Source organism: Papaver somniferum, unplaced genomic scaffold, assembly GCF_003573695.1.
Source record: "Papaver somniferum cultivar HN1 unplaced genomic scaffold, ASM357369v1 unplaced-scaffold_84, whole genome shotgun sequence".
NCBI lineage: Eukaryota > Viridiplantae > Streptophyta > Magnoliopsida > Ranunculales > Papaveraceae > Papaver > Papaver somniferum.
In genome coordinates this window covers 182,976-209,146 of record NW_020651415.1, presented here as the reverse complement: position 1 = coordinate 209,146, position 26,171 = coordinate 182,976, and the positions used below count along the sequence as shown (strand labels likewise).

Genomic DNA, 26,171 nt, shown 5'->3' with positions numbered 1-26,171 from the left:
TCGTGAACTTAAACCTATATAAACTAAGGAATGCATCATTGGAAACTGTGGATATAAGTTCATGAATTGATTCGAGTGAATCAAATTTTTTTGCTTCGATTGTGTATTGTATACTTCTATAAGATCTAAGCAATTGAACAACTCTCTAACTAGTTCATTTGAGTCATTTGAACTAGTTGTGGTAAAGAAGAATATGGTTGATATGGAAGTGTTCATATGGAAAACCATTTGGTTAACTAATGTTGAACCCACTAAGTGTACATGTTTGGGTACGGTTACACAAACCTAAATAAGCGTGCATTTCATTTGTGTGTAACAAGATAAGTTTCGATCTAACGGTTGAAAGATATTAGCTTAAATCTAATCAGGTTTTAATCTAATGGTGAATATTGAATGTTTTGTTACTAAGCTAACATTGATTACAACCTTGATATAAAAGTCTATATAAAGGAGAACTCTAGCAACTTGTAAACCTAATCCCCACACTTTCTATGTGATACTAGTTGTATTAGCTAGAGTCGATTCTCCTTTAACCTTAGGTTTCTTCTCGAGACCCTGTAGGTTCACGACTTGAAGACTTCACTGGGATTGTGAAGCCAGAGCTAACTATTTTCTTTGTAGTTGCATGATCTGAACTTGCTGTTTCTATCGTATTTGAGTACAATCGTAAGATTGGCTTGAGATTGATTTCTCCGATTGGCAAGATATAAGAGTAGTCACAAATACCTTCGTCTCATCGTTTGTTATTCCGTAATATATTCTTTCGCTAGTCGATTAAGATTATTGTGAGGTGATTGATAATTCTAGGTTGTTCTTCGGGAATATAAGTCTGGGTTATCAATTGGTTCCTGTTCACCTTGATTTATCAAAAGACGGAACAAAAACTCGTAGGTATTTCTGTGGGATACATTTATCTATTACCGTAGACTTTCTGTGTAATACAGATTTTTTTATTAGAGTCTTCGACTTTGGTTCGTAACAAATATTAGTTGTGGGTGAGATCAACTAAAGAAATCAAGTGCGTAGTATCCTGCTGGGATCAGAGACGTAAGGAGCGCAACTGTACCTTGGATCAGTGTGAGATTGATTGGGGTTCAACTACAATCTAGACCGTAATTAGTTTGTAGTAGGCTAATGTCTGTAGCGGCTTAATACAGTGTGTGTTCAATCTGGACTAGGTCCCTGGGTTTTTCTGCATTTGCGGTTTCCTTTTAACAAAACTTCTGGTGTCTGTGTTATTTCTTTTCCGCATTATATTTTTCTATATAATTGAAATATCACAGGTTGTGCGTTGAATCAATCAATTGGGAAATCCAACCTTTGGTTGTTGATTGAAATTGATTGATTCTTGAACATTGGTCTTTGGTACCGTTCAAGTAGTTTCTCTTGTATGCATTTAGACTCGCAGAGTTTTATATTTTCTTGAGTAAGTATTGAATCGAGAATGTGAGATATAACCCTTTGATATACTTTTATTAAGATTGAGTCTGACTGTCCAATTGATTTTCTTAAAAGTATATTGGAGTTTGTCCGTACATATTTTTAAGCGAAATATTGGGTGTGATTGTTAGACCTCCTCTTTTTCAATTGGTATCAGAAAAGGCAAACACTATAAACCTAATAAGTTGTGTTTGATTGATCCTTAAAAATTTCCCTATGGAAAATTTCTTTGGGAAACTTGCTCTTGGCATCTGTAACGCACGCCAGAACTCCTTAAAGATTGTTCAAAAGGTTATTATGGACAAAAGCTCTTGTTTCTCATGATAATCTCTTTTCATCTAAGATCTTGGAAAACTTAGATGATGAGGAACAATCTAAAGGAAGAATTAAAAAGAAGGAAAGATTGAGAAGACGTTCTTTACGCTCAAAGATATGGACTCTCACTAGATTAACTCTTAATCTTTTTGAGAAATGCTATCGTAATGGATCAATTGACCAAGATCTATTCAGAGCGTTTGAAAGCGTTTTTAGATTCTTAGAAAAACTTAATTTAGTTAAGTTTAAGAATCGACCCGATAAAAGTTCCTTACATGTAAAACCATGGGATAATGATGTACGAACTGGACACGCTGTTAACACAAGTAGATCCAATACGGGTTCGCGTGTTTTTTACACAAGTTCAAGGTATCGTAAGAATCTTCTTTCTAGTCATATAAAAAAGAAGATATAAAGCTTTGACAACCCTGATTATCATCATTACTTTGATTATATCACTGGGACTACTCACAAATATCAACCAGAAATGTTGCATGAGGATCTCTCTGCACATCATGCCTCTTGGTAACAAGCCTGGCACTACCACATTTGTATATATCTTGAGATGTGGCAAGAAATGGTTTGATTTGTGTACAGTTGGGTTAAAATGATATCCTTCTTGGATTTTCGAATAAGCTTTCTTCTGCATCCGGTTTTTCTCACAAATTGTGTAGTCACGGGATACACAACCTTGATGTGCGAACATTAAATAAAATTCCACATTCCTTTTGTGGGTCGCGGTTCATAAACGTGTCCAAGCCCATTAGTGAGATTATAAATAAGAGATACACGTACTTTCTTCTTCATCCCATCAGTCCGCATACAAGAACTTTCTAGGGTTCATGAATTTCCTCTATTAAAATCTCTTGGAGTAAAATAAGATAAAGAGGTGGTCAAAGTTCATTCCAAGTAAGTGATTTCCTCTTGTTTCTTTCCAATTTCTAGATCTCATGATGAATTTCAAGGTTTCAAAAAGAACTTCAAAAAATTTAGGTTCCTCTACCATGAATCTTCCTTTATACCAAAATTATCTTAGAATTAGGTTTGTCAATAACTCTGGTGCTGATTTTTTGAAAAGATCTCATGTAATGGTTTTATTCTAGAAAAGAAATTGGATTCATCTAATTGACATAAAAAGGATTTAGTTTTCTTTGAAAAATTCAATCTTGGAAACATCTTTAATGGACTTGGTCAAGAATTTGATACTCTCACAAGAATTTTCTATGCAAACATTCATGATGTTGATCTCGAAAAAATGGAATTAAAAACCATGATAAATAGAAAAAGGTTTCTTGTTAATAGAGAGTTCATTTCGAAGATTACCAAAATTCCATTGGGTAATATTCGTCTACCTAGGCCAAGTGATGAACGACCATCGTATGAAGACATATCTCATGGTATTTGTGGTAAGAAGGTTGCTTGGAATCAAGGGAAGTTTCGTACTAATGTCATTAGTGTGGCCTTGATGGATTTTGGAAAACTGGTATCTCTAATATTTGTCCCTTCACAACTGAGAATTCTCGGTGGAGTCGCGGGTTTGCGGAATTGGTCTATTTCCTTGAATTGGATATTCCGAGTCTCAATATTTGTGGTTTCATCATTTTTCAAATGACTTCGATGACTTCACCCAACAAGAAGTTAGGTTTCCATTACTTGATTATTCAAATTTTCCATGTACGTGGTTTTGACCTAATTGGCAACTCCCTTGGAGCTCCCAAACTTGTTCGTCCCTGTACTTTCAGACGTATAAGGGAGAATGTGTGCAAAAGAAAGAGATGATTCCCTTGAAAATTCTTGTGACCCTACCACCTTGAATCTTCTATAAAAAAAAATTCACAAGGATGTGTGTAAGGTCAATTGAAGGATGAAGTGCGTACAAGAACAATTTTCGTTGGTCGCAACTAAGTTTCCCGAGATCAAGGAAGACTTGAACATGATTCAAGCATCTTGGATTGTTTCCCGAGTCTGAATGTCTACTTGATTCTCTTAAAAGTATATTGGAGTTTTTACATAAAAATTTCTAAGCGAAATATCGGGTGTGGTTGTTAGACCCCCGCTTTTTCAAAGTAAACAAATAAACTAACCAAGACTGACACCCATACACGTTGCATGGAAGGGCTCTTGCTGCAGTTGTCACCGGCTTCGAGAAAATTATTGGCAAGTTTATGGATTTCCACATCACCCTGACAAAATTCAACAGGAGAAAGCTCAATATTCCCAGCTTCACTGTGACAAATCCGTGGCCAGGTACTTGCTTCCACTATCAAGATTGAACTGGACTCTGGTAATGAGCAGACATCCAAGCGAAAGTGTACTACAGACTCTGAGGATGACGTCCTTGAGGTTTCTGAGACAGATGATACACAATTACTCAATACAGTTACAAAGCACAATACAGTTTAAAATTGAATTGAATGGCCTTACAGACATAGTGGTAGGCTAGGGATTGTGTATAAAATAAGAACAAAGGAGAATGAGCCTACATGTTAAACTGCAAGTGCACAGTTGTTGTTGTAGTATGTGTGTGCAAGTGCAGGTCATTCCACATGGACTTGTGTGTGTGAGTTGAAGTTGAGTTTTCCTAAGCTATCTTCTAAACAGTGACAGTGGCAGAGAGCTTTTGAAGTGATGAAAACAGAAACAGTAAAGCAATGTAAAGATGTAAATAAAAGTAGGAGAGTGCCAAGGCTTGAATCCACCATTCTTCCTAAGCTAAGTCATCCTAGTTCCAATAAGTTCTTGTCGCTTGTGTAGTTATCAGTGAGCTTCAAGGCTCAACTGATTAACTATATGGCAGTGGAGGTTCTATGTCTGTTGCTCATCAAAGGGTTTGGTTTTACATTGAAAGTTAGAGGCACTAAGATGGCCATCTTCTTAATATCAGTTGATACTCTCACTCAACTAACTAAAGGTCAAGCACTTAGGTATGTCTAACTAACTTAAAAGAATTTCAATCCTAGCATTCTTAGCACAACAAGATTATATCAAAACTTGAACTAAACTGAGCAATGGACTTCAGGATTCATATAACCCTAGCAGCAGAATTTGAACATGCTAAACATGATTAATAACTGAAATTGAAACAGTACTGAGCATGAAATTGAAATTGAAAGTAAAATTGGAATTGAACAAAAACTAACAGTTGAGGGCACTGGCTAGTCCAGGCCTCATTGGTGGTGCTCTGGCTAGCCCAGGCATATCCCTCTAAAACACACACACACCTTATATTTATACCCAAAATCAAATTTAGGGTTTACAAACATTTCCCCCCCAAATTCCCAAAACTCTAAAATTAGGGTTACAAAATTCAAAAGACCTTACCCTTGTCGACTGATGCTCCTGTTCCTGTCTCCTCTGCCATATCCATCAACTCATCTCACCGATTTCAAAAACCCTAACAGTGAGTAGGGGAAATCGATAAAAACGATTGATAGATAAGATGAGATGAGTTGGGGGTGGTGATGGGTTTGTTGTCTGGTGATGTAGAGTGGCTGTGGAGGCGAGGGGACATGGAGGTGACGGTGGCAGAGGGTGAAGGTGGTGGCAGGGAGATGGTGTTGCAGAGAGGAGAAAGAGAAGATGGAGGAGAACCCGATGGAAAATGAATTGGGGTTTGTTTGGTTCATTTTGGTTAGGGTTAGGTGTTAGGGTGTGAGGCGGGGACAGAGGATTTGATGTTTGGCGAGCGGAAGGCGTTGGATCGTGGAATTTGGAAAGAATCGAACGGCTAGATGGAAAGATGTGTGGATCGACCGTCGGATGTGTGATACAACAAATCTGATGGTTCAGATTAGAGTTAGGTGCTATGATGTTAGGAAGGAACTTCAGAGTTTGATGCATTATGATGAAGCGACCGTAGGATGCTGAGATGATCCAATCTGACGGCTGAAGATGGAGGCGCTATTGGGTTTGGGTTTTAGGCTTTAGGTTTTAGAATTTGGGCTTGGGAAATGAGTTTGGTCTTAGGAAATGTTGAGCCCACTTCTTCTTTGATAACAATTTCTTCTTTTCTTAGCCCACTTCTATCCTTGAGTCTTCCATACCACAATCTACGCTATCTTTCTGCCGGATTCTTTGTCGTTCCTTTGCTCTTTTCGCTCCGCATCTCATCCAATCTTTATTTAGTACCTAAAAATGCAAAATTAATTAATAAAAATATTTATTCTTGAAAACAATGAAAATACAGAATATGAGATAAAATGTAGAATTAATGCACAAAAGATGAGTTAAATGCCAACAAAAATGGTGCAGATATATACAATATTTGGCACTCATCACATAGCTGCAAAGCACAATAGAGTTTAAAATGTCTCAGGTGAGTGATACGAAAACAACTGTACGTACTTCTTGCAAAATGCTGTAAATTCTATCTAATGCAATGAAATTTTTTACTTTCCTAGCAAGAAAAATATGTCGTTTGACGTATTGTGTCGTGCGGCCTTACCGAGCACAACAAATTAAGCTAACGTGATATGTTGTGCTTGGCTAACTCACATACTGGGATGGGCTGGGCTCGTGGTGGCACAGTCCAATTTATACCTCTAAACTATATGGCTCGAACGTATCCGCATTTTGCTATACGCACCAAGAGAGAGCACCACCACCACCACCACCATTTTGTATCTCTGGCAGCATCCCTCTACCCCGATTGTTACTCTATTTGTTCACTGAATCCAGCTCAGTGCTAATGATTTCAAATTCAAACAATCTGTGTTTTCCGTTCTCCAAGATTTTATATCTGTATCAACATCTTTGGTGTTTTGTTTTATTGATTTGGCTGAGAAGGGAATGGAGCTACACGCAACCTATTTGGTGATGAATTGCCCAGATTGATGAGCAATTTGAGTTTTTGAAGGATTTAGAAAGTTGGGGTTCTTCTCAATCTCAAGTGTTAAAGCTAGAAATCAGTGGAGAAGGATACATGTATATATATGATTGAACAGAATTTGAGCCACTTGAAACCCATTTTGTCTGCTCATCCGCTTGGCTTTAACAACTGAAAATGGTAACTCATTCACAGATCTTCTCGAGCTTCTTACTGATTACTGCTATGATTATTCTTCAATTTCTTGTTTTAACTATTCAATTGGAAATCACCAGTTTTTGTACAACAGGTGTTTGTATAATTGACCCAAAGAGTCTGTTTTGTTAGATTTATTGAAAACTTGTGGTTTATATTGAATTCAATAAAATTTGTGGGAATTGTTACTTTTTGATCTTCTGCTGTTTTTTTTTTTTGATGGCTTGGGAATTTGAAACAGAGTAAAATTGGGGTTGAAGATATTAGGTAGGGGCATGTTTAAGATGAACTAGAATTGATTTTTGTAGGATAAAATAAGCACTGCACTTCAAATACAGATAGTTTAAGCTTTTACCAAATAAGTCTACTTTATAAATACACCAAAGATTGTGATTGTCAAGAACACCGAAACTTGCTGAAATGGTAGCAGCATTACCAGAATCAGTACATGATTACCAAAATTAAAAGCTAAACCAGTGCTACCACAATATAGTTGATATATATGTGGTCCTTTTTGTTCTGACAACATTAGTTTACTGTGAGCAACAGAGAGTTGGCTCTTTTATCTTTATGTTTAAAGTCTTAGCGTAATATAAGGAGATGTTGTATTTCTACAACACACTGAAGTGTACTTGGATATTAAACTGAAATACATACATGAGTCAGACATGGCTAACATGGTGGTGGTCAGTCTGGTCGAGCTAGGTGTAAATTCAAGCGTACAGCGATCTTTTCTGTATGCACCCACACCTTCTTGCTTCATTAATTTGCCATAGCTCTCCTCCAATAGTTTTTCGCCAAGTTACTTCGTTGATTGGCCTCCAACTTGTCACATGCTTCATTATCGTTGTAAAGGTTGGGAATGACCCAGGAAAACATTAATCTGATTGTCAAATTTTATTTGTGCATCAATTCAGGAAGTTCATCCAAATATTTGTATGTCATCCATGGTCCATGCGATATCTTGATTTCTGGGTTCGACTGCTTCATGCATTGGCTAAGAAAGCTGTTGGAGGAAGGATTGTACCTCTGCTACTAAAAACTCAAAGGCTTAGGACGACAAAGCTCAGAAGGTATTTGATCACCTTTGTTTTCACTCTTTGACATGCTAATTTTTCTGGAGTGGTATGCTTGGATTAGTCTTAAGCGCGATATATCTATCTCATGAATGCTTAGAGTTATAAGAGGTCGTTTTACATAGAAGCTGGAGTTTTCCTGCGTATCTGATCTATCCTTTTTTTTTTTTATTTTTTTTTTTATGTTTGTGAGTAAAAGGGTTTCGAGCCTGCAACTTCAATGAATCAACTTAGAACATACTTATAAATTATCAATGTAAGAGTTGTACAATAAACAAAAGCATGGTAACTAGAAATTCTTGCAGTTAAATATATAAGCTAGAAATTCTTTTTTTTTTGGCCTTGAATGTGATGGTTAATCATTTGTTTCTTCAGTTTTCTGCCCACATACAAAACGTAGCAGCCTCGTTTTCCCAATAGATATGCACCGTGCTTCCTTGTTCAATGTGATTCCTTTTGCAAATTCTGCTGAAGTCTCCAGCATTGGGGCAATCTAGAAGGAAAGAGTCCTGGTTGCCTCCTAAATTTCTAAGCTTGATTTTGTATGTCTCGGACCTAGGAGGCGCATCTGTTTTGGGCCTTTTATAGAAATTTCTATCTTGAATGTTAAGGTATAATCTCATGAAAGTGTCGATTTCACCCCCTGGCTTCAAGATTTCTGTTTTTGCCTGACCTAGCCAATGGGGAAAGATGCAGGTGCTGAACCACTCCTTTGGTAAATGTAACCCGTAATCAAGATCAGAAATGGCGAGTGTCTTGGAGAAAACGTCCATGAAGGGTGGGAACTCGACCTTGACAGTGTTCAATGTTCGCTCTCCATCTTTATCTTCTGTTGCCTGAGAAGTGTAGACGATAACTGGTCCTCCAATCATGATTCGCTGTGCTTCCGCTGACTTGTATAAACTGTCCCTTAATAAACTCCTTGTTTGTTCTGTAGTTTTTGTTTCCCCGTACCATGAATTTGGACCCCATTGTAATAAGTAATCGATGGCTTCCTGTTTTGCACAGCCGATGCAGGCATATGAATCTCTAATTGTCACGGATCGAGACTCATTTATCTGAGTGATAGTGAAGTCGCTTCCTGGAGTCTCATCTGGTGTAATCAGGAGAAATGTAGTTCTGTCTTCAGGGTTTTCATCGAAACGAAGAGCCTTTTTACTTAATTCATCTTCGATAAAATCGGTTAAATACTTAAGAGTGACTTGTTCCTTCTTGTCGAACTTTTCTTGAGTAGAATCAAGTAACTTGGTGCAGATGTCTTTGGATGTCTTGGCGTTGCCTGTTGCACCAAGGATGAAATAGCAGCATCTGTAGATTTTTCTTCCTTTTATCTCACCTGTAAATATGGATCAATCAGTATTTTGTTTTACTTGATTGTGCAGGTAAAAATGATAGAAGAATAAGTTGATTTCAAGAACAGATGGATGATTTTTAATCAAATTATAGAGCAATCAACTGAACTGATATGTGATCTGACGAAGAAAGCAGGTGAAGATGATTCATTGGGCCCAGATTAAGATTATGAATATGAGTTGGGCTTTTCACAAAAAAAAAAAAAAGCGTTGTATCTCTAAAGCTAAAATGAACCTAAATTTCACATGTTCAGTAGACAACAGTAATATGCAATGGTAAAAATATAGAGGAAGAAGAAAAACTTACGTTGTGCACCGGGAAACCGAGCTGGGGTGTCTTCATCTCGAGCTATCATTGGTTCGCTTACTTCACCGGTTATTAGGCACCTTGTTATTTTTGCTTCTCGGCTTTCTGAGCCTACAAACAACCATTTTCCATCTTTGATCATTACTAAAACTAGACTCCCATAAAAATATGTAAACTGCATTATGATATTTTTACCAGAGCAATAGAAATATTTAGATTATGTGACTGAGTGAGTGAGTGAGTGATATAAATAATGTGTATAGACCAGAGATTAGAAACTGTTTCCTAAAACGAGTTCTCTTCAAATGTCAAGAGTTTCCAAATGTTGGTCTCCGGCTTATTTCCTAATTCATGCCCGTTTCCACGGTGAAAATAAGACGACCCAACTGGTGATACTACCTTTGACTTTTTGACCTTCCACGGTGAATATGCCATAGGAGAAGGACTCGGTATTGAGAAGGCTGGTAACTACTACGTTCTGGTCACATTCATGATATTGGGAATTTGATATGCGTAAGGTGTAATTAGTAAAGTTTGTTACGATACTGTGATCAAAATCGTCTGCCTTTATACTTCTTGATTAAGATACAATGTTCTCTCATTTCTTTCTTTTAGCATCATTGGTTTCTAATTCAGACTGTGCAACATGCTGCTCGTTTCTATGCCCGCGGGGAGAACAAGGCCGACCACGGTGAATATGCCGCATCAAAAAATGAAAACCGGATTGAATTTGGGTTTCAAAAATGCTTTCTCCGCCGGAAATTATCTATATTCCGGTAGAAATTATCGTTACCGGTACCGGCCAAGCCAGTTACCATTACAATACATTCCGTTGACAACCCCAAACGTAATCCTTTGAAAGTCATAAGAATTGTAAAGAGTTGGCATATGTAGTGATTAGGTGAGCGCCGAACACCAATAATATTGAATGCCATTTTCGAATCCCAAATCCGTTTCTCACTTCTGGAGAAGTAGAACTCAGGAACAGATTTGAATCCGCACGCGGTATATGTGTCACTTTGGCATACAAAATAAACGAAAAACATAGTAGAGTATATATTATTTGAAGTATGTATGAATATCATTTAAGAGGTGAGTAATTTGATTTGTAGAATTAAAAAAGTATTGAAATTTATATTGGGTTCAAAATTTCATAAAGACTTCTAAGATTCAATTTTCCTTCTGATATAAAAAAAATGATAAATACATAAATTACAAAACAAAAAATAGTAACTAAGAAAACAATAATACAAGAAACCAGAGAGAAATAATAGTAAAATAATGATGGTTAAAAAAAAAAAAAGAAAATGTGCACTGCACTACCAAATTTTTTGCAGTTGTGTTTCTTTAAGACCTGTAAGAGGATATTTATGCAGACTCACTCGTACTGGATTTGGGGAGAGAGAGGCAAAAAAATGAGAAAGAATATTTGGGTTTATATTAGAGACTATTCTTTTAAAGACTAAACACTCCTAGAGTAAGTAAAAGAAAGTAAAACCCGATGTTTGGTTCAAGAAATTAAAGGCTAGGTAATTCAATTCTCGAAAAATGAGTCCAACCCTTGAACTAAACAGAACAAATGAACTTTGTCTGATTCCTACGAGTCCAATTCCCTCCATATTAGTACTTAATATCACACTGGTTTAATAGTGTAATTGAATTGAATATCAAGGTAAACACAAAAATAATTGAACGAGTTTATTATCCAAACATTAGTTTCTTTTTGTTTATGGCTTCTCTTAAATATAGCCCACGCTTTTGTTAACCATGGCCCATAAAGTTTAAGTTCAAATGAAAAACCAAACAATCCTTAATTTTTTGCTAACAATTAAACGTAAATCTTTCTTCCTAACTCATCACAACAATCTCATCTTTTTCTTCTTCTTGTCAACACCTTCAACTTCTTCTCCCCGTGTTCAAGAACCTGAATCTATTTTAAAACACAGATTGATCTCTTTCATTCACTGCCTAACTTATCGATTACTTTGCATGTTCTTCAATATTTAATCCACTTCATTCAACCATTAAATAACCTTCTAAATACCTTGAATCTCTCAACTCTTGGAACCAACAACATCGCTGTTGCTTTTCTTTTTCAATTTCAGGTATTCTAATGATTTGGGAGAGAAAAAGAATGTTTCTCAATTATGGGTTTAGTTTATAAAGTAGGGTCCCATTAATTAGACCAGAATGACCCCCAGTCTTGAATCAACATTGGCCTGCCTTAATACCCATCCTAGTGAGAATTTCCCCTTAACCTCGTCTCGGTTGCTAATAGTGTTTGCATGTGACTTATAATTTTTCCTTCTTTGCTCAAATTGGATGATTTTTTATTATTTTCCATGGTACCACTCCGAAATACCTAAACACTAAAAAGAAAAAAAAAATGCATGATTACAAGAAAAATAGCAAAAAAAACCATAATCAATAGATCATATATGAATAGGGTGTTTTCCTCACCTATCAATATGAAAATCACATGAAAAAACTTGAGGATCAAAGTATAATGGTCACTAAAAACTTTTTTATTTCGATTGTTAACAAAGCTATGGGCATGTCCTTGGAAATTTAAGATGTCATTTCACAAAAGCCCATACTCATCACAACAGTTTTCACCAAAACCCATACTCATCACAATAGTTACCAAGAACGATGAATATTTTTTTATTGACATGTTTAAAGGATTAAAGTGTAGGGTTTACAAGTACAACGTTCATGTTCTTGGAAACTTTGTGATCTCAGCATTCACAACATTATTATTTTCGTTACTGTTTGGAGTTTCTTAACATGGAAATGGTATTGTTTATCCTTTGGAAACCCGGAACCTAGTTGGAAGAGTTGGTCATGCGATTCTAGTGGAACATGTTGTTTCACCGGATACCCTAAGTTTATAATAACACGAAAACTCAAATCTACCATCACGAGTCTTTGTAGTGCAATATTATGCCCTTTCATGGGATAAAGCAAAATTAATGTCAGACCTCAAGAAAGAATTGAGATTATCACAAGAAGAACACGTATGAAGATGATGAGAATGGCTCAAAGTTCCGCAAGAAGAAAGAGATATCATTGACCTCTGGAAAACCGGGGTGTTTCGGGTCATGCATTGCACAATATATCCTCAATTGAGTCTGCACGGTATTAATCAACAGGCCTAACTGGAAACGGAATTCATCGAGGTGTTCATAAGTCAAGAAGTCCATGGATCAAGATGGTGTTTTTTTTCTTTTTTTCCTCGTAATTAAGGATTACATTAAGAAGGGAGGAGAAAAAGTTACAACTCCAACGGGTAACAGCAAGGAAGCCACCAATCAAAGAGAACCTAAAACAAGACAAATTGAGGTTTGAAAAACAAGATAAAGTTGTCCAGGTGTCTCAACAAACTAGAATCCGAAATTAACTACATTGGGTGCATCTGCCTATTTGCGGGTAGGTGCCTGACTCGTACATCATCAGCCTAGATGCAACACCGAACATTTTCATTTCAGAGTAGCTCACATAGTAATTTCTTCAATATTAAAATCGGATTGGCCACTGTATAGTCACTTCATGCATTCCCCTAGAAAAAATGGACACATACTAATCAGCCGGTTAAGAAAATTTAACTAATACGATGAAAATATGTCTTTCAACCGTCGACGTTTTGCTTGTATTTCCAGTGAATTGACTAAGTTACCCTCGAGGTTTTTTCGAAAACGCATTTTTTGGTAACATAAGTTAAATCGGAAGTAGATTTAAATTTACTTTTATATCCACCTATGTCCTTTCTCTTATTTCTTCTTCATCCCAAAGTATACAGCACAGAAAACCAACCCCTTTTCCACTTTTTCCTTTGTCTCTAAATCAAACCTCATAGAAAAAAAAATTAAATCAGTTCTTGAGGATTTTAATTAAATCTTTACATCCAAGTCAAACTCAATTTTCCCCGGATAGAACTAGTTCGTCACACTTTTTACACCACCACCACCATCCTCCTCCTCCGATCGAATTCTGCTTCTTTTCGATATTTTTTGAAGTATTGCCGTTAAGTAAGAATATTTAATATTACGTTACTCTCATATTTCTGATCTTTTTTAATTTCTAATTTTCTTATCCATCAATTTAAATTGTGACATGCAAAACGAATGAATATTTGTTTTTGTTTGGGTTGCCGGTAACCGGCGAAAATAATGGCGGCCTGAGTCAAAAAAACAATCAGTTGTTAAAGTTAACGTTGAACAGTTAGTCAACGAAAAGGAGAGTCATCTGGTCTCAATCAGGGTCTGAGTCATCTAACTCGGTCTTATTCAACTAGATGGATTTGGAATCGCTAAGTTAGTTCATCAGAGTAGAAATCCAGCTGAGTTTTGTTTATTTCCTGCCATTTCCATGCCGAATTCCGGCTTCTTGAATTTCTTCTTCCCTGTAGGTTTTCCTAATATACATCTAAGAAATTCTTCATTTACTCAACTCTCTACAGAGTCTCATCTACACCCCACAAATTTACGACAATAGTTCATTTGATTCTTTGTTTCTACGACCATAATTTTCACCCAATTAAAATCACTCATTAGCATCTTCAATGGCAACACAGTGCACACAAACTTGAGTCAAGCCCTAAATAAAAAAAAATGTGCACTGCACTACCATAATTTTTGTAGTTGTGTTTCTTTCAGACTTGTAAGAGGATATTTATGCAGACCTGAGACTACTAGTACTGGATAGGGGGAGAGAGATATAAAAAATGAGAAATAATATTAGGGTATATTAGAGACTATTATTTTAAAGACTAAACACTTACAGAGTAAGTAAAAGAAAGTAAAACCCGATCAAGGTAATTCAATTCCCGAGAAATGAGTCCAACCCTTGAACTAAACAGAAAAAATGAACTTTTTCTGATTCATATGAGTCTAATTCCCTCCGCATTAATATTTAATATCACACTGGTTAAATAATATAATTGAATTGAATATCAAGGTGAAAACAAAAATAACCGAACGACCTAATTATCCAAATATTATTTTTGTTAACCATAGCCCAAAAAGTTTAAGTTAAAATGAAAAACCAAACAATCCTTAATTATTTGCTAACAATTAAACGTAAATCTTTCTTCCTAACTCATCACAACAATCTCGTCTTATTCTTCTTCTTGTCAACACCTTCAACTTCTTCTCTCTATGCTCAAGAACCTGAATCTATTTTAAAACACAGATTGATCTCTTTCATTCACTTCCTCACTCAACGACTACTCTGCATGTTCTTCAATATTTAATCCACTTCAATCAGCCATTAAATAACCTTCTAAATACCTTGAATCTCTCAACTCTTGGAACCAACAACAGCGCAGCGCTTTTCTTTTTCAATTTCAGGTATTCCAATGATTTGGGAGAGAAAAATAATGTTTCTCAATTACGGGATTAGTTTATAAAGTAGGGTCCCATTAATTAGACCAGAATGACCCCCAATCCTGAACCAACATTGGCCTGCCTTAATACCCCTCCTAGTGAGAATTTCCCTTAACCTCGTCCCGGTTGTTAATAATGATCGCCTGTGACTTATAATTTTTCTTTTTTTGCTGAAATTGGATGATTTTTTATTATTTTCCTTGATACCACTCCGAAATACCTAAACACTAAAAAGAAAAAAAAATGCATGATATACAAGAAAAATAACAAAAAAAACCCATAATCAATAGATCATATATGAATAGAGTGTTTTCCTCACCTATCAATATGAAAATCACATGGAAAAACTTGAGGATCAAAGTATAATGGTCACCAAAAACTTTTTGATTTCGATTATTAACAAAACTATGGGCATGTCCTTGGAAATTTAAGATGTCATTTCACCTATCAAAAACCCATACCCATCACAGCAGTTACCAAGTACGATGGACATTTTTTTATTGACATCTTCAAAGGATTAAAGTGTAGGGTTTACAAGTACAACGTTCATGTCCTTGGAAACCTTTTGATCTCAGCATTCACCACATTATTATTTTCGTTACTGTTTGGAGTTTCTTAACATGGAAATGGTATTGTTTATCCTTTGGAAACCCGGAACCTAGATGGAAGAGTTGGTTGTGCGATTCCAGTGGAACATGTTGTTTCACCAGATACCCTAAGTTTATAATAACACGAAAACTCAAATATACCATCACGAGTTGGTTATGCCCTTTCATGGGATAAAGCAAAATTAATGTCATACCTCAAGAAAGAATTGAGATTATCACAGGAAGAACACGGATGAAGATGATGACAATGGCTCAAAGTTCCGCAAGAAGAAAGAGATATCATTGACCTTTGGAAAACCGGGGTGTTTCGGGTCATGCATTGCACAATATATCCTCAATTGGGTCTGCACGGTATTATTCAACAGGCCTAACTGGAAACGGAATTCGTCGAGGTGTTCGTAAGTCAAGAAGTCCATGGATCAAGATGGTGTTTTTTTTCTTATTTTTTTTCATTTTTTTCCTCGTAATTAAGGATTACATTAAGAAGGGATGAGAAAAAGTTACAACTCCAACAGGTAACAGCAAGGAAGCCACTAATTAAAGAGAACCTAAAACAAGACAAATGGAGGTTTGAAAAACAAGATAAAGTTGTTCAGGTGTCTCGACAAACTAGAATCCGGAATTAACTACATTGGGCACATCTGCTATTTGCGGGTAGGTGCCTTACTCGTACATCTATCAGACTAGAAGCAACACCGAACCCTTTCATTTATGAGTAGCTCTCATAGTAATTTCTCCAGTATTAAAATCGTACTGGCCACTGTATAGTCACTTCATGTGTTCCCCTAGCAAGAATGGACATATACTAATCAGCCGGTTAAGAATATCTAACTAATATAATGAAAATAGGTCTTTTTCAACCATCGACATTTTTCTTCCGTTTCCTGTGAATTGACTAAGTTACTCCTCAGGTTTTTTTCACATGCACACGTTTTTGGTAACTTAAGTTAAATTAGAAGTAAATATAAACTTACTTTTATATCCACCTATTTCCTTTCTCTTCTTTCTTCTTCATTCCAAAATAACACAGAAAATCAATCCCTTTCGGCTTTCTCCTTTGTTTCCAAATCAAACCTCGTAGAAAAAATTAAATCAGTTATTGAGGATTTCAATTGAATCTTTACATCCAAGTCAAACTAAAATTCCCCCAGATCAAACTAGTTCTTCACACTTTCTGCACCACCACCACCATCCTCCTCCTCCAATCGAATTCTTATTGTCTTTGATATTTTGAAGTATTGATGTTAGGTAATAATTTTCAATATTACATTACTTTCGCATTTCTGATCTTTTTTAATTTCTTGTTTTCTTATCCATCAATTTAAATTGTGACATGTAAAACCAATGAATATTAGTTTTTGTTTAGGTCGCCGGTAACCGGCGAAAACACTATCGGGCGCGTGAGTTAATAAGCTGATCAGTTGTTAAAGTTAACGTTGGAAAGTTAGTCAACGGAAAGGAGAGTCATCTGGTCTTAGTCAGGGTCCGAGTAATCTAACTCGGTCTTACTCAAGTAAATGGATTTGGAATCGCTGAGTTAGCTCGACAGAGTAGAAACCCGACAGAGTTCTGTTTATTTTCCTGCCATTTCCATGCCTAATTTTGTCCTCTTGAATTTCTTCTTCCCTTTAGGTTTTCCTAACATATATCAAAGAAATTTTTCATTCACTCAACTCTCTACAGAATCTCATCTACACCTTACAAATTTACGACAACAGTTCATCTGATTCTTTGTTTCTCCGGCCATAATTTTCACCAAATTCAAATTCCTCGTTTGCATATTCAATGGCAACACAGTGCACTCAAACTTGAGCCAAACCTTAAATTAAAACAAAAAATTCTTCTACATCTTCAAGATTAACCCATCAAATACCCATTTCAGATTTCTCTTCTTCATTTCATCTCTCTAACCCTCATATACGAACATCAACATCAGATCCCCTTTTCTCAACCCTAATTTCTCAATTCAACTGAATCACAGCAAAACCCTAAACTTAATGTATTCCATTAACTTACCACAACAATCTCATCTTGTTCTTTTTCTTGTCAACATCTTCAACTTCTTCTCCTAGTGTTGAAGAACCTGAATTATCTTAAAATACAGTTTCCTCTCTTCCATTAAATACCTCGCTCAACGGCTACATCCCCATGTTCTTCAACCTCTAATCCACCTAAATCGGCCATTAAATCACATTATAAATACCTTGAATTTCTCAGCTTTCGGAACCAATAGCAGTGCTCCTGCTTATTTTTCTTAATTTCAGGTCTACCCAAGGGTGAGAATGGGCCGGTATGAAACGGTTTTTACCTCATCCGCATCCAATCCAATTCACTACGGATTTCAAATTTGGCATCCGCATCCAATCCCACATCCAACGGATTTGCATCCAATAGATGCACGGATGAACGGATTAGGTGCAGATAATTCAATGAATTTGTGTTAGTTAAAATTTATAATGAAAAAATAAAGCCAATATAGATGACTTCTTATAGAACCTACACATTCTATATAATGGGACCTAAACATTTTATATATGTATATAAATATGGAAGAGCCATGGACAACACTCCAAGCAAACACCTTAAAAATTCCAAAACTATCTATATACTTTCTAGAAACTATATAAATGCTCTTAATCTAACGGATAATTATGTCCAACGGATTTTCAAGGTTGCATTTGGGTCCAATCCGTAATCCGTTGGATTTCAAAAGTCTCACCCGCGTCCAACCCATTAACGAACAGTCCGGGCGTCCATTCGCTAGGTCTGCCAATGATTTGGGTTGGAAAAAGAATGTTTCTCAATTTTGGGTTCAATTTATAAAGTAGGGCCCCATTCATTAGTCCAGAATTACCCCCAGTCTGGTTGTCTAAACCAACATGCAACCCATGGTTTGGCTTTCTACCAAACCCAAGGACCAAACCAATATATTTTATAAGAAAGCAAAGACCAAACCTAACCATGCTCGTTTAGAATATTAGAAACAAGAACCGTTCCACCATTTATATTTTTTTTGGTTGATCTGGGTTTTTCTAAAAGATTTTCATATTTAGCTCGTACATCAAAATTGTAGCGCAAATTTGAAAATTAAATAAATTTTGAAATATAATCTCTTTATTTATGGTATAATCATTAAAGTCATATATAATTTAATATTATATATATTTTTAATTATATTTTCTTTATTTATACATATATATACTCATTGAAATGTATATATATTATACTACAATGTAAAGTTCGCTACTAACTCTCGATTTTTTTTTTTTGGTTTTTCTTTGTTTTGGATTTTTGGTTCCTTTGTGACATCATACAAAAACCAACCATTAATTAAGAATCGGTTTTGTGTTTCTTGGTTTTTGGATTTTTTGGTCACTGGTTTTATGGTTTCTTTTGTCGGTTTGGACCAGTTCGGTTCGGGTAGAAAACCGAACCATGGGCATCCCTAGCGGTCACCTTAATACCCCTCCTAGTGAGAGTTTCCCCTTAAGCTTGTCTCGGTTGCTAATAATGTTCGCCTGTGACTTGATAATTTTTCCTTGAACTTGGATGATTTTTTAGGTACCACTCCGAAATACCTAAACACTAAAAAGAACAAATGCAGAATACATAATCTACAAGAAAAATATTAAAAAAAAACCATAATCAATAGATCATATATGAATAGAGTGTTTTCCTCACCTATCGATATAAAGATCACATGGAAAAGCTGGAGGAGCAAAGTATAATAGTCACGTCAAACTTTTTGGTTTCGATTTTTAATAGAACTCTGGGAATGTCATTGGAAATTTAAGACCTTGTTTCACCTATCAAAAATCCATACCCATCATAGTAGTTACCAATAATGATGGACATTTTTGTATTGTCATCTTCAAAGGATGAAAGTGTAGGGTTTACTAGTTACAACGCTCATGTTCTTGGAAAACTTGTAATCTCAGCATTCACCACATTAAAATTTTCGTTACTGACCGTGGAAATGGTATTGATCATACTCTGGAAACCCGAAACCGAGTTGGAAGAGATGTCGTGCGATTGTAATTGAACATGTTGTTCTGCCGGATACCCTAAATTTCTAATAACACGGAGACTAAAATCTATCATCACGAGTCGTTGTAGTGCATCTGATGTCAGACCTAGTTTCTGCATATTTAACTTAAACTTAAAATTAATATGGAATGGGTTTAACATGGTATCAGAGCTAGACGCGTACGCGGGGTGTATGCCCAATTTTGGGAATTATTTATTTCGTGACCGAATGAATTTGTCACTTGTGCACCCATGACCCGGCCTTGATCATTACGTACGTGGTCTATGTGTTAGGCCGAGTTACTGGCCTTACACGTGATGGGGAATTTTTCCGCGTAATTAACTTAAACTTAAATATAATATGAAAGGGCCTCTCTAATTATTTTTAATTGGTTTTGAGTTGGATGCTCGTATTCTAAGACCTCAAGAAAAAATTGCGAGTATCATATGAAGAACGCGGGAATTTTCTTTGGAGGGTTTACGAAGATGATCACAACGGCCCAACATTCCGCAAGAAGCAAGAGAAAATCGGGGTGTTGCAGGTCATGCATTGCACAATATATCTTCAATCGAGTATGGGCAGTATTATTCAACATGTCCAACTGGAAACAGAATCCGTCAGGTGTTCGTAAGTCAAGAAATCTATGGATCAAGATGGTGCTGTTTTTTTTTGTTTTTTTTTGCTCGATAAATAAAGATTACATTAAGAAGTGTGGCGAAAACGTTAAGGTATAGTCTCATGAAAGTGTTGATTTCACCCCCTGGGTTCAAGATTTCTTTTTTTGCCTGATGTAGTCAATGGGGAAAGATGCAGATGTTGAACCACTCCTTGGGTAAATGTAACCCGTAATCAAGATCAGAAATGACGAGTGTCTCGGAGAAAACATCCATTAAGGGTGGGAACTCGACCTTGAATATGTTGAAATAAGGTAGTAATGAGAAGCAAAATCCTCACATGGTTGGTCTTAAGAATTGGGTCAAGCAATATGAAAAAAAAAATGTTGAATATGCTGCTGTTGGTGAATTTTTCATCACGCTTCTCCATGTTAAACCACCACAAGCTTGTTGGTAAATTAACTTTGATTGCTTGATTTACAATTTTCCCATTTTATTTCCTATCTAGCAAGTGTGTCTAGGTAGAGGATAGAAAGTAATTTAAGATGTTACGTCACAACATAAATACATACATGTGCTGAGATGCAAAATGTTAATTCATCTAGAAAGTCACAGACCTCGTATCTCCATACTTTTGTTTGCACATAACCACATAGGTCTTACTATGCAGGGTGATAAAATAATAAATATCCTTACTTCGAAAAATGTTCGGATGAGACAGACATGGATAACGTGGCGGTGGTCAGTCTGGTCGAGCTAGGTGTAAATTCAAGCCTACAGCGATCTTTTCTGTATGCACCCACACCTTCTTGCTTCATTAATTTTCCATAGCTCTCCTCCAATAGTTTTTCTCCAAGTTGCTTCATTGATTGGCCTCCAACTTGTCGCATCCTTCATTAACGTTGCAAAGGTTGGGACTGACCCAGGAAAAGATTAATGTGATTGTTGAAGTTTATTTGTGCATCAATTCAGGACGTTAATCCAAATCTTGATCTGGGTTCGACTGCTTCATGCATTGGCTAAGAAAGCTGTTGGAGAAAGGATTGTACCTCTGCTACTGAAAACTCAAAGGCTTAGGACGACAAAGCTCAGAAGGTATTTGAACACCTTTGTTTTCACTCTTTGACATGTTATTTTTTCTGGAGTGGTATCCTTGGATTAGTCTTAAGCGCGATACATCTATCTCATGAATGCTAAGAGTTATAAGAGGTTTCGTTTTACATAGAAGCTGGAGTTTTCCTGCGTATCTGATTCTTTTTTTTTTAATATGTTTATGAGTAAAAGGATTTCGAGCCTGCAACTTCAATGAATCAACTTAGAACATACTTATATAAGGATTTCGAGCCTGCAACTTCAATGAATCAAATTAGAACATACTTATATAAGAGTTGTACAATAAACAAAAGCATGGTAACTAGAAATTCTTGCAGTTTAATATATAAGCTAGAAATTGTTTGTATTATAAGCTAGAATATATAAGCTAGAATGTATAAGTTTAATATATAAGCTAGAATGTGATGGTTAATCATTTGTTTCTTCAGTTTTCCCCCCACATACAAAACGTAGCAGCCTCGTTTTCCCAATAGATATGCACCGTGCTTTGGAGGGTTTACGAAGATGGTGACAACGGCTCAACATTCCGCAAGAAGAAACAGATATCATTGACCTCCAGAAAACCAGGGTGTTTCAGGTCATGCACTGCGCAATATATCCTCAATCGAGTCTGTGCAGTATTATTCAACAGGTCCAACTGGAAACGGAATCCATCCACGTGTTCGCAAGTCAAAAAGTCCATGGATCAAGATGGTGCTGTTTTTCTTCTTTGCTCGGTAAATAAAGATTACATCAAGAAGGGAGGCGAAAACGTTACAGCTCCAACAGGGGAAGCCACCAAGCGAAGAGAACCGAAAACAAGAAAAACGGAGGTTCGAACTACAAGTTCTATTTCACATTTACACAGGAGAGTAAATTACAGGACACAAGACATATTCCGCAACTTAAAAAGAACCAACAACAAAATGAATTGTTTAGAAATAAAACCAAATTCTGATTAACGACTTCTGCCTTGTTGAGGCAACACAGGAACTAGGCTTTCAGTATAAGTTGTAAATAGAGACCTATTACAGTGAAGGGGAGGAATCGAGAAGATTCCGTCCATCTCAATCTCCTCCAAAGTCTTTGTCTTGCGATCATAAGAATATAAACAGCTCATCTTTTTATGTATGCCACCACCTATTACTCCATATGTGGGGATCAGTACGGAGATTAATATCTTGTCAGAGCTTGTTGGAACTCCATCAAAACGTAAACACCCGGTATCGAAATCATAAGGTAGTGTAATAGTTTCTGTGCTCCAATTACTACTTCCTTTTCCTTGACAATTCTCCAGTTTTTTCTCGACTCCATCGTCTAACATCAACAGCTTAAGAATGCTACTGCTCAATGCGTAGATTAGAGTTACGCGCCCACCCAATATTAGCATAGCAATAGGCCGTTTAAACATTTTTTCACGAGGATCATCAAGGATGAAACTAGGAATTGGGATAACCCTGAACTTCTCACTCCCAACATCAAATCCAATTATGACGTCAGGATCACTAGGAACATAGTCCCTAAGGCATAATGGATCATCAAGGTCTTCGACAAAGTTCATAAGCTTGTTTCTCCAATATATGGTACCGTTTGCATGCACAAACTTTTTCCCGCGGCAATATGGAGGGAGCACCTCCTTAATTTTTATCAAGTTGTTCTCATCAGGTACCACACTGATCCTTCGCCATTCAGTGTCACGACCCACGGTGAATGCCTCCCAACTTGCATAGCCACTATCAGAGTCACTATAAAACCTGGTAAAAGGGCTGTCATCTGTAGCAGATAATCTCCAAAAGCAGAAAAGCTTGTGTTCCTTCTTCTCTGGATCGAACCCAAATTGATATATCGGAAGAAAATTACTCACTAATTTTAATGGATTGTCTTCACTCTCAAATTTATGTTTTTCTTCTGCTAATAATGTTGATTTGATCCATGGTGTTACTTTTCTTGTACTGACATTGTATATCCTAGCAGCTGCTGTTTTCCAGTGTATGAAACAAACCAGACCATTCACCGGTCCCAAAAGATAATCATAATTAAACCAATTATCATCGGTTGTCTTCTTAAAATTATGAATAATAACTTTTGCCTCACCACCAGTTGTTGTAACAGATGATAACTTTGCTGACAGAATACCCTGAGTTAGGGTTTCAGTGTCTTCTTTTTGCGGCTTTGGAGCGATCCAGAGAAGATTCGGACGTGATTTCGAACGGATAGAGTGTAAATGAATGAAGTGTTGATCCTGCGTAATCAAAGACAGCCAATGTTTGCATACTGACTTGAACCGTAACAGGGATTTCGTGGGAAGTCTGCTGAGAATCTCTATCACTATACCATCATCGACAAAACAAGGAAAAGTACCAACTGGAGTGGCATTAGTCTTATCGTCGTCTTCTTCATAAAACTTTATGGAAACAGCATCACGCTCGCCCTCCTTTATAAGTGAACGATCTAAACAAGAGAAGCCAGACAAATGGAGGGTGAAGGTAATATCATCGTCAACCCGTTTTCTTCTGTTACTGTATGAAGACCGACCATAATTATTAATCTCCAACAAGGAAACATCCCGTCTGTCTTCTCTCTCCTCTTCTCTTCTTCTTCTTTTATATGATGAGCGCCCGTAATTAATGTCTTCACGCCTGGCGCCGCTCTCCTCTCTTTTTCTTCTTCTGTATGATGACCGGCCATAATCAATGTTCAAGGAAATATCACGCCTGCTCTCCTCTGTTCTTCTTCTATTTGATGATCGGCCATAGTTAATGTCCTCCTCCTGCCTTCTTCTGTATGATGACCGGCCATAATCAATGTTCAAGGAAATATCACGCCTGCTCTCCTCTGTTCTTCTTCTATTTGATGATCGGCCATAGTTAATGTCCTCCTCCTGCCTTCTTCTTCTGTAATTAATTATCTCTTCCTCTTCCCTTCTTCTTTTCTTCACTGACCGCCGATCAAAATATAGGAAATCGCTAGTCTCCTCCCCACTCATCCTCTTTAACGACCGCTGATTTGAAGAATAATCAAAAACCTACAAGAATATATACAACCAGGAGATTGTTATCACAACCATTCCAATCAGGAAGATCCTGTATATATTGAATGTCAAGATATAAAGTTGAGTCGGCACGATATAAGAAGGAAACCGCAATTAATAATAAATCACATCACATTAGCATCATATATATCACGTCCGACATTGATTTGGGTCTGCATATTCAATTCAATATAACACGGAAAAGAAAAACAACAAAAAAGATAATGTAGTTAGGTTTGTACCTGACGACCACCGGCCGCATCCAAGTAGTAACGTTGTGGATCAATTCCATTCTTCATCAATTACGAGATTTTATTTTCCAAGTCAAGGAAGAGAGAGAGATTTTGGCTACGTATGATTCGAAAGCTTAGGCGAGTGCCCTGAGCTGTTTAAATAGGGCATAGATCGTGAAGAAAAAGGCAAGTTCAAAAACAGGAAATTATTTCTAAATACCGAAACTATAGGTGGTTCACCGGAAATTATTTCTGGATACCGAGAACAAGCAAAATTGGGAAACTATGGTTGGTGTTTGGCCCGGGCAATTTTTGTACCTGGAAATATTTGGAATCCAAGTTTGGGTCCTCTTTAATCTAAAAACCCGTTATTAAGATTATATATATGTATAGCCCAAAAGATAAGATCTAATACTAAGCCTTTACCCAGTACCCGAACCGAATAAAAACAAACAAACTTGTCCCGGCGTTTTTCGTGGGTTTGTAACGGTCATTATTTTAGGTGCCTTTACCCAAACCGTATAAAAAACAAATAAATTTGTGATAGCGTTTTTTATGGGTTTGTAACGGTCATTATTCTGGTTGTCTCTTCTTTCCTCTTTTCACGGAAAACACAGTGGTGAATATGGAATCACCGTTAATTAGCAATACACAAGTGGGAATCAAACATATGTCTTCGAATGAATTCATGGGTTTACCTCGCCTTTCTAATGTTGGTCAGATATTAGTGATGGTATAAGTACGCCAACAAGTATGGGTCTAGTTTTTGGTACACGCACATTGTCCCTACATATCTTTATTTATAATAAGAGATCCAAGTCGTCACATGTCAGAACCACAATCATTCTTGTTTTTGGTAGAGCCACATCAGCAATAGTTTCCACGTCATCGCAATCTATTTGGCAATTCCAATGGTCATGAATCTTTTCGCACAATTTTGTTAAGAAACATCTATTTTCAACTTTGAAATCTTCGGAACGATATCAGACAAACCCTAATCGTTTTTAGAATTTTGAATTTTACTAAATCCCATCTTTCCAGGACAAACCCCAATCATATTTAGAATATTGATTTTTACCAAATCCTATCTTTTCAGAACAATATCAAAATCGAAACAGTAACATCATAATTGCACATTGCAAGAACTAAGTGTTACAGTTCGATCAACAGCCAACAAAAGACAAAAAAAATTGTATACGGAGAAAACAAGTGAAACCTGTGTGTCGACTCCATATTAACTCCCAAGATTCCTAAATTATCAGTGTATAATCATATATTAACTCCCAAGATTCGTATACTCTTTCTTCTTCCTTCTATCCTCCCTTCTCAAAAAAAAAAAAAATCCAAGTGCCGTTTCATCTTTCTTGCTCATATTTGGTCTTTTTAGACCGGATCTGAGCAAGGATTTCCTTTTATTTTTTAGTTTTAGGTGATAGTTATCGAATAGAGCTGGCAAACGGGCGGGACGGGGCTGGCTTGTGACCAACCTGCGGGTTACGGGTTAATACAAGCCTAAGCTCGCGGGTTGAAATTCTTCACGGGTGGTCATTTATCCGACACGCGCCCGCCCCGGGTAAAGCTCGCGGGTTCACGGGTGCTCACGGGTTAACTGGTTTATGTTGAGTCAACTCGCCAGAAACCGATTTCTGGGCTATTTCCGGCCACATTCTGG

General features: G+C 36.7%; 2 protein-coding genes and 1 long non-coding RNA gene across 6 annotated transcripts; 1 reads left to right on the top strand and 2 right to left on the bottom strand.

The window, feature by feature from the left end:
* Window positions 1-3,710: 3,710 nt before the first annotated feature.
* On the bottom strand, window positions 3,711-5,335 carry LOC113345826. The gene is made up of 2 exons (XM_026589496.1): window positions 5,077-5,335; window positions 3,711-4,102 (listed from the first exon to the last, which is right to left on the bottom strand). Exons 1-2 carry the CDS (start codon window positions 5,120-5,122, stop codon window positions 3,801-3,803), a joined length of 348 nt encoding a protein of 115 aa, XP_026445281.1. The 5' UTR covers window positions 5,123-5,335; the 3' UTR covers window positions 3,711-3,800.
* Window positions 5,336-6,359: 1,024 nt separating this feature from the next.
* On the top strand, window positions 6,360-9,200 carry LOC113345829. Of its 2 annotated transcripts, XR_003358313.1 has the most exons (4): window positions 6,360-6,760; window positions 7,693-7,848; window positions 8,227-8,462; window positions 8,548-9,200. It is a non-coding gene; the product is annotated as an uncharacterized LOC113345829 (long non-coding RNA). The 2 variants fall into 2 exon arrangements; XR_003358314.1 differs by lacking the exon at window positions 8,227-8,462.
* Window positions 9,201-22,069: 12,869 nt separating this feature from the next.
* On the bottom strand, window positions 22,070-24,619 carry LOC113345959 (F-box/kelch-repeat protein At4g19930-like). Of its 3 annotated transcripts, none has more exons than XM_026589596.1 (3): window positions 24,509-24,619; window positions 24,010-24,260; window positions 22,070-23,898 (listed from the first exon to the last, which is right to left on the bottom strand). In XM_026589596.1, exons 1-3 carry the CDS (start codon window positions 24,563-24,565, stop codon window positions 22,194-22,196), a joined length of 2,013 nt encoding a protein of 670 aa, XP_026445381.1. In that variant the 5' UTR covers window positions 24,566-24,619; the 3' UTR covers window positions 22,070-22,193. The 3 variants fall into 3 exon arrangements, with proteins under 3 accessions (XP_026445381.1, XP_026445382.1, XP_026445380.1); XM_026589597.1 differs by having other exon boundaries at window positions 22,070-24,009; window positions 24,121-24,260; XM_026589595.1 differs by having other exon boundaries at window positions 22,070-24,260.
* Window positions 24,620-26,171: the final 1,552 nt, after the last annotated feature.